Here is a 13,338-nt window from a genome sequence, read left to right as displayed (position 1 = left end):
ACATATTAGCAGCATGTAGTTCATTTTTTGGCCGTTTTTTCTCTGGAAATAGTTCTATATCTTCAGCAGCTGACATAATGTTTAGATCCTACAGATGCCAGAAAATAAGTAAAATAGATGATGATAATATATTCATTTTTTTCCCCTGCACTTCCCTAGATGTTTTTGGGTTTTAATTTTAATTTGGTGAGGGCACAGTCTTGGAGATGAAAGACAACAGCTGATCTTAATAGCTTGATTTTTCAAAAACTGGAAAATTAGAAAGAGATCTCTCATAAAAAATATCTAATAATATTATTATTATTTCCCTCTTATGGGAAATGGACTCCTATGTCTGCTGTGTGATTTCCTGAGACAGCTGTTTTCTGTGCTGTAATACTTGACAAATGAAAAGTCCTGCACCTAGGAAGAAATAACCCCTTGCAATAAAAGCATAGTCTAGAATATCCAGTTTTAGGTCTCCCGGTTCACGACAGACATCAACAACACGGCTTGTTCAGTCTGGAGAAAAGACAACTTCTGAGGGATTGAACACTAGCTTCCCAATACCTGTAAAGAGATCTTCAGGAAGACAGAGCCAGGCTATTTGCAGTGTTTCATGGCAGTAGGGTGAAAGGAAACATATCTCTGATGATATTAATTCTAGAATACACACTTCTGTCGGAAGCAAAAGGAATTAATCACATTTCCTCAGGTTTTATTTAAGAGAGAGGAAACCTTTGCATGACTTCATAATCTGTCAAGCATTTCAAAATGCTGTATCAAGGATTTTTTTCTCCCTTGTCCCCTAACCTCCACTACATAAAGTCTGTCCATAGGTGAAGATACGATCCACAATTATTGCACATATCTCACAGTAGTATAAACTATGAATTTCTATCAAAATAATTGCTCTTCACAGTCATGTCATATTTCCTCAGTACAATATTTGCAGAAACATGTTTTAGGAATCATTCATCGGCACAGTTTCTCAGCAGAGTTTTACCTAGATGGTCTGATTTCTTATAACTGTTTGGGGAGGAAATATAACTCCTTATAACTCCTCTGTTTGGGGGGGAAATAAACTCTGAGGTCTCCAGGATTAGCCTGCAAATTATTATTTTCAGTTTCAGTTTCAGGTCCTGGCTTGCTGTCGATACACTATGTTTTCCATGAAGGAGCATTTCCTTTGCTAGCCATCAGCCTGAAAGAGTTAAAATGCGAACTGTAACCTGTGAGAAGAAAGAAGAACCATTTTAAAGCTCAGAGGCTCCATGACCCTTTCTCTCACACCTTGAGTTTGGCAGGACAAATATAGGTTTACTTTTGGTTTGCTTGTTAAACCAGGGTCATGTCCACTAAGTCCGGAGAATCACTTATCTGAGAGGAAGTCACAACACAGTGGAATCAGAACTAGCAGAAGGAAAACACAAGTAGAGACTTTTCATCATATGGATTTAAACAACAGCTATGTGATAGCAATAGGAGAGGCCAAGGAAGAGCAAATCTATTGTTTTTTACCTACCTGCTACAACTGCAAACAGCTAGACCAATTGGGTGAAGCGAATGTAAAGGACTGTAGCATGCATCCTCTCTCTTACATTTCAAAAGTCTGTAATAAAAGAGGATTCTTTGACCAGACATCTAAAATCCTCTCTTTGCAGGCAGGAAGCATAAACGGGGCTTAAGTGGAACAGCACAGGCAAAGACTCTATAGAAGAGAGGATTTTATCAAAGACAAGTATCTCTTAAACAGATGTCCAAAACTCTGCTGTGGATAATTTTATTTTTATTTTTTGTATAATACTGTTTTTTTTGTGTATGCCATATGCATATTATGTCATAATTGGTAGCTACTCTGTAATTAATATATGTAGGCCCATAATTATAAGGTTGCATTGATGCAGTGCCAGAAACTTAAACCAAGATGGGGAAAAAAAGTCACAGACTGTTAAAAAGCATAAGACTACTTTATGGAATCTTTAGTTTTAAAAATAAAAATAAATAAATAAAAATAATAATTTTTAAAAAGATTATTTTTCAATCTTCATAAAAGACAATGAGTTTTGAGTTGTGACTTTTGGATGCTTATGAGAAGCAAGGCTGTTCTACACTTGATTAGACTCTTACAGCCAGTGTTGCCTCAACTGCACTAGTAAATAAAAATGGACCAGGATCTACCTGGCAACATATGGATCATGTGTGTATAGTTAAATTCTCCTGTTTTCCAAAACAGAGAGGTTGTGGTCAAAATACCTGTTCCTGTTAGTCCCTAGCTCATGCTAATCCTCAAACTGAGACTGGGAATTGTCTGGGAGTTTTCTGATTGTCAGGAAGCAAGACCATGCCAAGAACTGTATTTATAACTTAGCAACTGCAGGAAACAACCCAACACCATGCCTCTGCACTATTTATTTCACCACTAAGAAACAGCTGAAATGTGTAAAGGCACAATAATGAAAGGAATATACACCATTTTCTGAGTCTTGCTTGAGAAAAACAAAATATATATATATAAATCTTGTAGCCAACATAATGAGGCCAGGCCTGTGAATGTCTCACTGAATCAGTGGGTCTGGGCAGAAGGGGTCAAAGGTCATAATATCTTATTTTGAATTGAACCATGTTGGTATAATGATAATGATCTGTCAAATGTTATTCTCAATCTGCTCTAATAATGCAAAGCAAACAATAGAGATCAGTATTAATGTGGAACTTTCCTATGCAGATATCCATCCTTTTACAGAAAATGGTATCTTATTTCTTCCTGTGCTATATTATTCTGATGTTCAGTTTTGTCTTCTCTCCTGTTAATATGCTTATCTCTTACCTGTTATCAATGGATACTCTGAAACCTGGTTCTCCTTTAATTGTTTTCTGTCGCAACTTGTTTACAAACTTTCCACAATGCCAAACATACTATGTTATAAATAACAAACTGAGAAACACAAAATATGTTTACAGAGTGTCAGACAGCATCTTCCTTAAGCTATAAATATAAAATACATAAATATAAAAAAATTCTAAGCAACCATTTTGTCACCTACATGAAAATAGCAGCAGAAATTGACTCCTGTGGGACTTCACAAAACCTAGAAAATTCTGCATTTTCAGTCAAGACACTGTATATCATGCAACATAGAAGCTGTGCACAAGGTACCTTTGGGGAGCTATTAGCTAACACTCTCTGAGCTGCTTTGTCTAAAAAATTATTCTCATACAAGCCTGAAGAATTCATGCCCATCAAGTAAGCTGATGCATGTTGAACATCTCAAATGGTGACAGCTAACAGGAAAAAATTGTATTTGAGAGGCATAAGAGATTTTTGCCAAGGTATTGCACAGAACTAGAGTGAGAGTGGAACCTGGCCTCTTTTGAGACTTGGCCAGCCTCCCCAGCACCACCTGTGGCCTGAATCCTGGGAAGCTGCTGCCCCAGCTTACATTGCTATGATCAGACAAACTCAGAGCAGCCCGAGCATGGGAAGCGGGCAACCCCATTCCTTGTTTTACTGTTGGAGCCTGGTGCTCTCTGCCTGTTTACAGAAATCCTCAGCTGGATGTAACGCACAGAGTCCAGCTCCTCAGGAAACTCTTTAATGCTTTTAGCTTCTGCACAACAGCATACCAGCATTCCCACCTCAGCAAAGCAGCTGGATAGGTCATGGGCCTTGGAACGAAAAATGTAGGAGCTGTCACAGATGTCTGTGATAGCAGGGGCGCAACACTGATCTTAAAAGATTCAGAGCGCTACGTTGCAGAACATGTAGTTGAGAGTAAACCTCCTGAATTCCAGGTGTCTCCTGTCTAGCAGATGTTTCCTTTTCTCTTACTGTTCTAAGAGGCATTGGTTTGTATAAATTATTAAGTATTTATCATAGCGGCAATTTTCACCCAGCTGAAATCCCATTCTATCAAATACCTTCTCCTGTCGTCACATAAATATTTAATTGGCGTGAAGTAGACTTGGGGAGAGCTGTTCTGAGTTATTCCTTATGCTTTCTAGGACAACATTAATCATGAGACTCATGGCTGCTCAGTGCTGGCAGATGCAGTTAAACTAATAACCATGGAAAAGGAGAGGAAAACGTAAGGCTGAACGTGCAGGTGTGGGACAGTGCCCAAGCCAAGGAAGGCACTGGAAGGAAATATTAGAGTTCCTTTGAAAACATGGCCTTTAATATCTTTTTTTCAGCCCCCCTACAGATAGGAAAGTTTGCGCCAGTGTTGTCCTGCCAGCTCTGCCGCATCTGTGTAGTCCTCTTCTCCCAGGGTCCTCTGGCTACTCCAGGACCCATGCTTGCACTGGTTTTGAGAAGAAAAAAAATCTGTCTCTGTGCATGCAGCTCACTAGGCGCTAGACTGATGAAGTCTGAAATATACCTAAGGTTCACCAGGAAACCGCAGCGTTCTTTCTGTTCCTGACACCTGTCTCAAAATCTCCATCTCAGACAAAAGCAGTGGTGGCCAAATAACAAGTGCCTCGTATTGAAACAAACAGCTATTGAGGCTAGATGTCAGTGAGCATTCCCTCTACCCCCCATACTTTACCGTGGGTTGGCACACTTTATTTCTCCAGTACTGAAAAAAGAATACAAATGAAAGTCAGAGTAAAGTTCAGCTACCCAAGCTCCATTCCTCGTTTGCCTCCCATTCTCATCTGCTGCTCTCTTCTGCTAGCACAGGCTCCTTGCTGCAGTGTAAACGGTTTGTGAGCCCTTTCCTACAGAATGATCCGTCAACACTACGATTAACTGATGTATGTTACTGCCATCCATGCTGTGCTCTTCCTGCCCCTGTGAAGTTAGCTTAACTCCTATCTTAACTCTTCTTAACTCTTAGCTTAACTCTTCAAGGTTTATTCTGTTTTTCCATTATTTTCTTCAGAAGACGAATGCATGTGTATAGTGCTTTTATGCAGTCATCTTTTTATTCATTTCCATTTGATTGTTTCATGAGTTATGGGCAAAGAGGAAACTAATTTATATTCTTTGTTTTTTCTCAAATTTTCTTTCACCTGATTTCTCAAATACTTTACTATTCTGACATTCTGGGAGGGTGGTAAATGTCTGGCAGACTCATAATCCTAAAGTGTCAGCTGATCTCTAAAGAGGTGGCTCTGGTCCTCACTCCGTTACAACAGATACGTGATTTGTTCTTGCCGTTGCTTATTGTGCTAGTATTATTATATCATTATGACACTGTCTTTACCTCTGGTATTAATTTGACCTAGTGAAAAATAAATCTCTTTTTTGAAATATCCAGAATTAAGTTAAATTTTAAAATGCCAAGAAATTCTGCATTTTTTTTATTAGACTGACCAAAAAGTAGATGTCTTCAGAATAAAAAGTATCTTCTAATCATTACTATTTTTTACAAGGTTATTTTTCAGATTAGATTTCTATTGCTGCAATATGCGATTTAGTTATATTTTTTAACCTTACCTGGGGACACTAGGATGAAATGTAAAATATATGGTAGTTCACTACCATAATCTCTCAAATATTTCATATATTTCTGGATAATTTACAGTCAGTTTTATTTACGCTATTCTAAGTGAACCTGTTTAGGTATGTGAAGCCCCTATCAGTTATTAAGTTTACTCAGCAGAAAAGAACCTGATGCTGTTTATACTGGCCAGTGGATGTCACTGTTACAATACAAATCTGACTAAAAATAGCTGTGTGTAATGTCGTATAGTGCCATCGATGAATCAAAAAAAAAAAAAAGTTTCTTTGTAAACTGTCATGCTGTGAGTCCCTTAAGTAGGAGGGAAGAAGGTAAGTAGATAAATAAAATAATAAATAAATTTAAAAAAATAAATACATAAAAAATCCGTGTGTGTTAGGGCACAGTGGACTGAAAAGTAGAATCAACACAACGTAGCAGACTAAGATGTCTTCTTGACAGCTTTTTGCTGCCTTTTGTCAGTCAACTACCAGCCACAAAACTCATGGCTTTAGTTCTTCGTTACTGTTGGAATGCTAGTTTAAACAGAATGATTGCTTAGGTTTGTGCCAAATCTATGCCATATACACACACGCACACACAGACTATGTATATACACACACACATGTGTGTATATATTTAAAATGCATGTATGTTTTTGTCTCAGCTGCCATGCATGACTTAAAAAGTGTTGCTGTTAGAGATGGAGAGATGGCAGAGTGGTGAGAAAAAAGTATGACTTGCAGGGGGCTCTGAAGATTACTTGACATCTATCTCCCCTGAAGAATCTTAAATCCCAACTCAGTCCCCTGATACAGTACATACAGCATTGTAAAGACTGTTCTGCTAGTGTGACTCTTTTCCTGGAAAAAGCAGTGAGAAATATGCATATGTGTATTTGTACGTATGTATTTGCATAAGAAAAGAGCTCAACTTCTCGTCAATCCGCAGGTGTTCCCTGAGCAATCCTTTCCACTCCATGCTGCCCAAAACCATCCAGGTGGTTCTTAACAACTTTTGTTGACTATGGGTTTTGCAGCTATAAGGCTTCCCAGGTAAAGTTCTAAGCTGATGTAGAATTGAGCTTTGTTCGACTCATAAGACCTTTAACAGCAGAAACATGGAAAAACATGGGGCTTTTAATTAAAGGCAATACCCATTTAAATTCAAGGTGCTGACAATGTGCCCTACATCTCTTAAAATGTCCAATTTGTAGTGATGCTGCTGCCTCACCACAAGCACCTCACCACTTTTCTTCTTATGTTCCAGCACCTCTTGCTTTAGTCACGCCTGCTTACATGTCTTAACCAAGTTAGAAAAACAGGTTTTGCTACTAACATGGTAAAAAAATAAAAATATAAAAAAATAAAATCCTGAAGTAGTTAAAAATATGATACTGCTTTTTTGAATCTTAAAATAGAGGGTATAATAGCTGAATCCTACCTACCTACTGGCTTTTCTGATGCAAATACAGGCTGGGGGGGAGAAAAATGTTTGCCAGGTAAGCCTCTCTGTCTCTACATGCATGTTGTATTGGGGATATATTCTGGAATATTCTTCTCCTACAATATTTTGGGAAACTGAAGGATTAGGTTCAAGAGACACTGTATAAGCTTCCTAACGCAATCTTGCTGGAATATGATCTCTTTATACTTCTAAAAGAGTAAGGAAGAGAAGAATGCTTCAGTATTCATTTTAAATATTATACTACTGTTCTTAAGGCTCTGAGTGCACATCATAAAGCCATCGAGTGCTTCTGCTGTGTGCTGACAGCATGTGCTTTTGAGATATGCACAGAAACGAGAAGTGTGTAACAGACTGAGGTGCGCTGGCATTTTCATTCTGAGAAACTGCAGTGCTTGGATTTGGGCAGTGAGGAGCTACAGAAGTACTGTGTAGCTTTTGTGTTCACTTGGTGGGGGGGAAATATCTACTGATTTCAAGTGCAAAGTGTTTGTATATATTTCAAAGACAAAGTTACGATGAGCGTGTGGAAACAACTTGCAGATTTTGCCCCCGGTGCTTTGAGACTGACAAACATTTTTTCTGATCTTGACAGTTTGCTTCAACTGTGAAGTTCTAAACGATGCTGAAATAAGATACAATATAGACAGTTCACCTTACTTCTGCAGCAATAATAATTTGCAGCAGAAATATTCAGGGACAATGTGTGCTTAAAGAGCAATACAAACAGTTGAGCATAGCTGAGCAGGCTATTGAGACAGCAATATAGAACATGAAAGCAAAATGTGGTATGCAAGCAAGAAATAGGTATGCACTGGTGTTTAATTTTCTTTTTTTGATGATCTTGGAAATAGAATTGATTACTCATGTCTCTTCATGCACTACCAAGCATGTGTTTCTTAATAAAATGCGTGCAAATTAACTGAGTTTTCACAGAATCACAGAATTGTACGGGTTGGAAAAGACCTCAAGAGATTGTCGGGTCCAACCCCCCTGCCAAAACAGGTTCCCTAGAGCAGGCTGCCAAGATAGGCGTCCAGACGGGCCTTGAATATCTCCAGAGAAGGAGACTCCACAGCCTCCCTGGGCAGCCTGTTCCAGTGCTCCGTCACCCTCACTGTGAAGAAGTTCTTTTGCATGTTGGTGCGGGACTTCCTGTGACCCATTTTGTGGCCATTGCCCCTTGTCCTGTCCCCACAAACCATTGAAAAGAGATTGTCCAAATCCCTCTGTCTCCCACACTTAAGATATTTGTAAACATTGATAAGATCCCCTCTCGGTCTTCTTTTCTCCAGGCTGAACAGACCCAGGTCTCTCAGCCTTTCCTTATAGGGAAGATGCTCCAGACCCCGTATCATCTTTGTGGCCCTCCGCTGGACTCTTTCCAGGAGATCCCTGTCTTTTTTGTACTGGGTTAAAAAGTTGTGATGCTGAGGAGAGAACACTAGCCCTTGTCACTGTTTTTGTGATAAGTGGTTTCTTTGTTTTTCCTTCCTTCCTCCAGAGATCCCCAGCACCGGACGCTGCAGGAAGGAAAGAGGAGCTGCCAGCCTGCAGCCATCCCTAGGTGGTGCACACCAGCCTGAGCCCTGCTCTCCCAGCCTGGGGGGGTACACAGCTCCTAGCTCCCAAGGCTGGCTCAGGGGGAGGAGGGCAGAGCATCCTCGAGATTCAAAGAACCCTGGACCATCTCTATTACTCAGAAAGCCAGAAACTCTTCCGAAGTATTTCCTGTGTAGGGAGTGGTGCCAGAGCTGCCCAGATAGTGATGTCATGCATGCCTCAAGACAGTATCTCAGCTGGTCGTGAGCACTGCTTGCCACATCCTCTCAGGAAAAAAACAAAACAAAAACCATCCATAAACTGGCAGGTGGGCAAAGGCAGGGTGGAGAAAGGAAAACCCAGAGGTCTTTGATCTTTGAAACAGCACCAGTGAAAGCAAAACCTGTTTCTTTACTACACAGCAGCTTTCCTTTATGCCTCCTGACAGGTTTTGCCCTTGCCAAGGAAGGAGTTGTGATTGTGACATCCACTCCAGTCTGGGAAAAATTCCACTCAAAATATCCTCCCTGCCCTGCAGGGCTTTTTGGCCCTTAACTCTTCGGTTCTTCTGGTCTGGGGCTTTCATGTATGTTGCCCTGTTTTCATGCCATGTTGCCATCACACAAGCAAACGCTGTGACAGAAGAGCTTTCATTTGTAAGAAGGCCCTCATGAAAATGTTTGCTAGGAAAGAACTATTCTAAGAAAAGTCTCTCTAGGTAAGACCAGAAACATGATAAAATGAGGTTCTGAAGGGCAAAGTGAGAGCACAAAAGAAAGTGGAGGAGAGAGAGTAAGGGGAAGGAAAGGAGTTCAGGTGGTCAGGGGTGTGCTTATAAAATACAAATGGAACAAGCACACTAAGACCCATACCAAGAGGAAAAGGCCAGTGGCCTTGCTGAGAAACTTGCATTTTGGCAGAGTGGAGGTGGGGCTTTGTCACACTTCACAGCCCTGACTTGACCTACGCTGACTGACAGTGTGTCTTTCCCAACCATCAATGTTAAATTAACACTTTAATTTAGTTTATATGGCCTTTATTCTCTACTGAACGTTCATTTCTTCCCATGTAACAAAATGGCATCATGTCAAAAGGTTTCAGCCTCAAACATGAAGCAATCCACATTTTGATTGTCCATCATCTATTGTCCAACCTTTGGCAGAGGGGTTGGCATGAGATGATCTTTGAGGTCCTTTCCAATCCAGGTCATTCTATGATTCTATCACTGGAGCTTCCACTTCCCTCCCAGTGGGGTGGCCACCTTCCCTACGGTGCCCAGGGGGGCAGGGCCAGGGGCCACATCTTGAAGCTGCCGCATTTTACAGAAGACAGCCTGGAGCACACAGAAGATGCCCCAGAGCATGCAGAAGGCATCCTGGAGTATGCAGAAGATGTCCTGGAACATGCAGAAGATGTCCCGGAGCAAGTGGAAGACGTCCTGTAGCACGTGGAAGATGTCCTGGAACACGCAGAAGACGTTCGAGAGCATGTAGGAGATGTCCCGGAGGATGCAGAAGACATTACGGAGGATGCAGAAGACATTACGGAGCGTGCAGCAGATGTTCTGGAACATACAGAAGATGTTCCGGAGCACATAGATATCCTGGAGCACAGAGAGACCTGAGCAGTTGCCTAACAAAAGATCCAGAGAGCACAGTGGCTGGGGGAGTGGGGCTGGGGCAGCTTTAATCATCCCCAAAATGCAGGACGGTGGTGTGCACCGTGCTGAATTCAGTGTTTGAGACAGTTTCTGGGCAAAACAACCCTTCTGAGGTTACACTCTCTATTCCAGACATAGTATAAGTGAATAGTTACTAACTAATAAATCAATAAATACAAACCAGCTAGTCAATATTCACACTGTGTGCAGCTGTGATGGTTTATGCTAAATGACTGCCTTTAACATGCACTGGATGCATCTCCCTGGGACTGCAGAGGTGTGGGGGGGCCGGGGCTCCTCAGCAGCTAGAGCTGAGGCTGAAGCGGCACTGGGCAGTGAGGCTGGGTCTCCTCCAATGCAGCTCTGCAGCCGGAGCTGGGCCCCAACAGCCCTGGGGCCCAGCTCCCAAATCCCACCACCCTGCTCCCCATGGAGTTACCCACCGGCCTCCAATTTCCTCCTTCCCTTCCCCAACCAAGCCATGTCTCACCATTGAGCCGGCAACGGACAGAAACAGCCAGAAAACAAGGCTGTGCAGTGCAGTCCAGCAAACAGACAAGGCGTTTCCTCTCCCGGGTCGAGCCCGTCTTGCTCCAAAAGTCCCCAGCGCATGCAGTCTGTGGCACCCAAACTTTTACAGAGGAAGGAAGCCGAGCTGGCGGACGGGTAAGGAGGCCGTCACCGCCCCGTGGGGCTGCACGTGATTCAGGGTGGACTTTGCCCTCCCCTGAGCGCAGGCACAGAAGAGCGTCAGTGCCGTGGGAACACGCTGCCAGCGATGGGGATGGACGAGGTGGGCAGGGAGGAGCTGGGAAGCCTCCACGGCATCCCCTTCTACAAGTCCTTCATAGAGGGCTGGCCGCAGGTGGAGGCTTTCCAAGCCCGGCATGATGACCTGTTGATCGCCACCTACCCCAAGTCAGGTGAGTGGACCTAGGGGGGATGGGGACGCTGCCAGGGCACCTGCAGCCCCTGAGACACTGCCCTGTGCCACAGGCACGACATGGCTGAGCGAGATCCTGGACATGATCTACCATGACGGCGATGCAGAGAAGTGCCGGCGGGATGCCATCTTCAACCGGGTGCCCTTCCTAGAGATGAATGCCCCCAAGATACCAAGCGGTAAGTGGCCGAGGGCTGTAGGGGGAAGGGGTCAAGCTGGGGCATGGGTGGGGGTGTCAGAGCAGGGGGCTCATCCCACTGAGCTCCCCTCCTGCAGGTGTCGAGCTGCTGGAGAAAACCCCGTCCCCACGGCTGGTGAAGACCCACCTGCCAGTCCAGCTCCTCCCAGCCTCCTTCCAGGAGAAGGACTGCAAGGTAATGCTATGGGGCTGCCCCTGACCTCTCTCCCCAGCAGGGCAGTAGGGAGGGGGCACTGTTCCTGTTCCCTCAATCACAGCCTCGGTTGTCCCCAGGTAATCTACATGGCCCGCAACCCCAAGGACGTCGTTATCTCCTACTACTACTTCTACCAGATGGCCAAGATACACCCCGACCCTGGCACGCTGGCTGAGTTCCTGGAGACCTTCATGAATGGAAAAGGTGGGGGCTGAATGCTTGGGCTCCCACAAAAATGCTGGTGGGGAGGGCGTCCTCCTCCTTGCCATTTTTCGGCTAACCCAACCCACATCCCACAGTGGCCTACGGGTCCTGGTATGAGCATGTGAGAGGCTGGTGGGAGAAGAGGCAGGAGAAACGGCTCCTCTACCTCTTCTACGAGGACATGAAGAAGGTGAGGTGGGCTGGAGAGAGGGGTGCCTGCACCTGCCCTGGCTGCCCCCCCCCCCCCATTTCTAGGGGGAGCACCAGCACTGAGCATCCCTGCCCCTGCCACCCCACAGGACCCACAGCGTGAGGTGCAGAAGATCTTGCAGTTCCTGGGCAAGGAGGTGCCAGAGGAGACAGTGGCGAGGATCCTCCACCACACCTCCTTCCAGGAGATGAAGAAGAACCCCGCCGCTAACTATGAGACCATGCCCCCCTCGCTGATGGACCACAGCCTCTCCCCTTTCATGCGGAAAGGTAGGTTTCGGCCAGTGGTCCTGGGTCAGTGGGGAGGGTGGGTCCCAGGCCCTACCTCAGCCCAGATTGCAGATGTTTGCGGGGGCCAGATTTTGCCCCACGTGCTTTCTCACCTCCCTCCCCCCAAAGGCATCTCTGGAGACTGGAAGAACCACTTCACCGTGGCGCAGAACGAGTGCTTTGACCAGCACTACCAGCAGCACATGGCGGGCTCAGAACTCTGCTTCCAGATGGAGGTGTGAGGGGCACCCACCCCCGGGGCACTGCCTGCCCCCTGCGCTTCCCAGGGGTCCCTGCCCTGATGGGGAGCCAGCACCGGATTCCTGCAGCCCGGAGCTCGCCGGGCATTTTTCTTCCCATAATAAATTGCAATAGCCAGAGGTTGAGCATTCATCTGTGATGAAGGGCAAGGGCAGAACCTGACGCGTGTTCTTGGTGCCTCAAGACACCTGCAGGCACACGGAGATGCTTGCCGTGGGGACCCCATACTCCAAAGCATCACTTTCAGCCCCAGACACATGGGGCTGGCCTGGCCCACTCCTAGAAAACAAAGAGCGGTGCCAGCAGGAGCAACGACTGTCCTAAGAGTCAAAAAAAAACCAAAGCAACTCAGGGTGCTCACTGCCCCCACACTGACTCTGTGCCCAGGCATGTTTACGTCTCCGAATTGCTGCAGGTTGCTTTGCAGAGTGGGCGGTGGCAGGGCAGAAATTTCCATCACCGTTGCACCAGCATGGGCTTTGCAGGGCAAAGGCAAGGGGAAACACCTCCTGCCTGGCACTAGCACTGGCCCCGCTGGCATGGTGACATGGGGGATGTCCCTGCTCCCAGACAGCTGCACCAGGCTCTTGCTCAGGCACCACTGGGACAACCTGGCCCACTGGCATCAGGGATTTGCTCCTGAGACCCAAATCCCCCCATTATGCCCTATTTCCAGCTTTGGTTTATGAGTGCCCAAACTAGTGACGTTTCTGCACAGGCAGTGTCCTGGGGCTGGTTTGTCCCAAAGAGATGCAAACTGGATTTATCTGTGAGCAGCAGTGCTATTGGTGCAGCTAAAGAATAAACCCTTCCAACACATTTATTTTAGTGCAGAGGGGCATCCTCATGCACCCCCAGCTCCTGGCTTTGCCAAAGGGTGGCCCTTCCCCCAAAAGACCTGCACTCCCCCCAGCACGTCTCCCTTAAACCCTTTTCCCAGCAGCATGCTGGCTGCTGCAGGCG

The 13,338-nt window shown here is 45.1% G+C and overlaps 1 protein-coding gene across 1 annotated transcript; it reads left to right on the top strand.

Moving 5' to 3' along the window:
* The first annotated feature begins 10,522 nt into the window (after window positions 1-10,522).
* On the top strand, window positions 10,523-13,296 carry LOC121068976 (sulfotransferase 1 family member D1-like). Its single transcript, XM_040554557.1, has 7 exons — window positions 10,523-11,015; window positions 11,089-11,214; window positions 11,312-11,409; window positions 11,508-11,634; window positions 11,730-11,824; window positions 11,934-12,114; window positions 12,244-13,296. Exons 1-7 carry the CDS (start codon window positions 10,871-10,873, stop codon window positions 12,354-12,356), a joined length of 885 nt encoding a protein of 294 aa, XP_040410491.1. The 5' UTR covers window positions 10,523-10,870; the 3' UTR covers window positions 12,357-13,296.
* The last annotated feature ends 42 nt before the right edge of the window (window positions 13,297-13,338 follow it).

This window comes from Cygnus olor, chromosome 4, assembly GCF_009769625.2.
Source record: "Cygnus olor isolate bCygOlo1 chromosome 4, bCygOlo1.pri.v2, whole genome shotgun sequence".
Classification (NCBI taxonomy): domain Eukaryota; kingdom Metazoa; phylum Chordata; class Aves; order Anseriformes; family Anatidae; genus Cygnus; species Cygnus olor.
The sequence above is the reverse complement of the archived record's forward strand: the minus strand, read 5'-3'. Positions and strand labels throughout refer to the sequence as shown.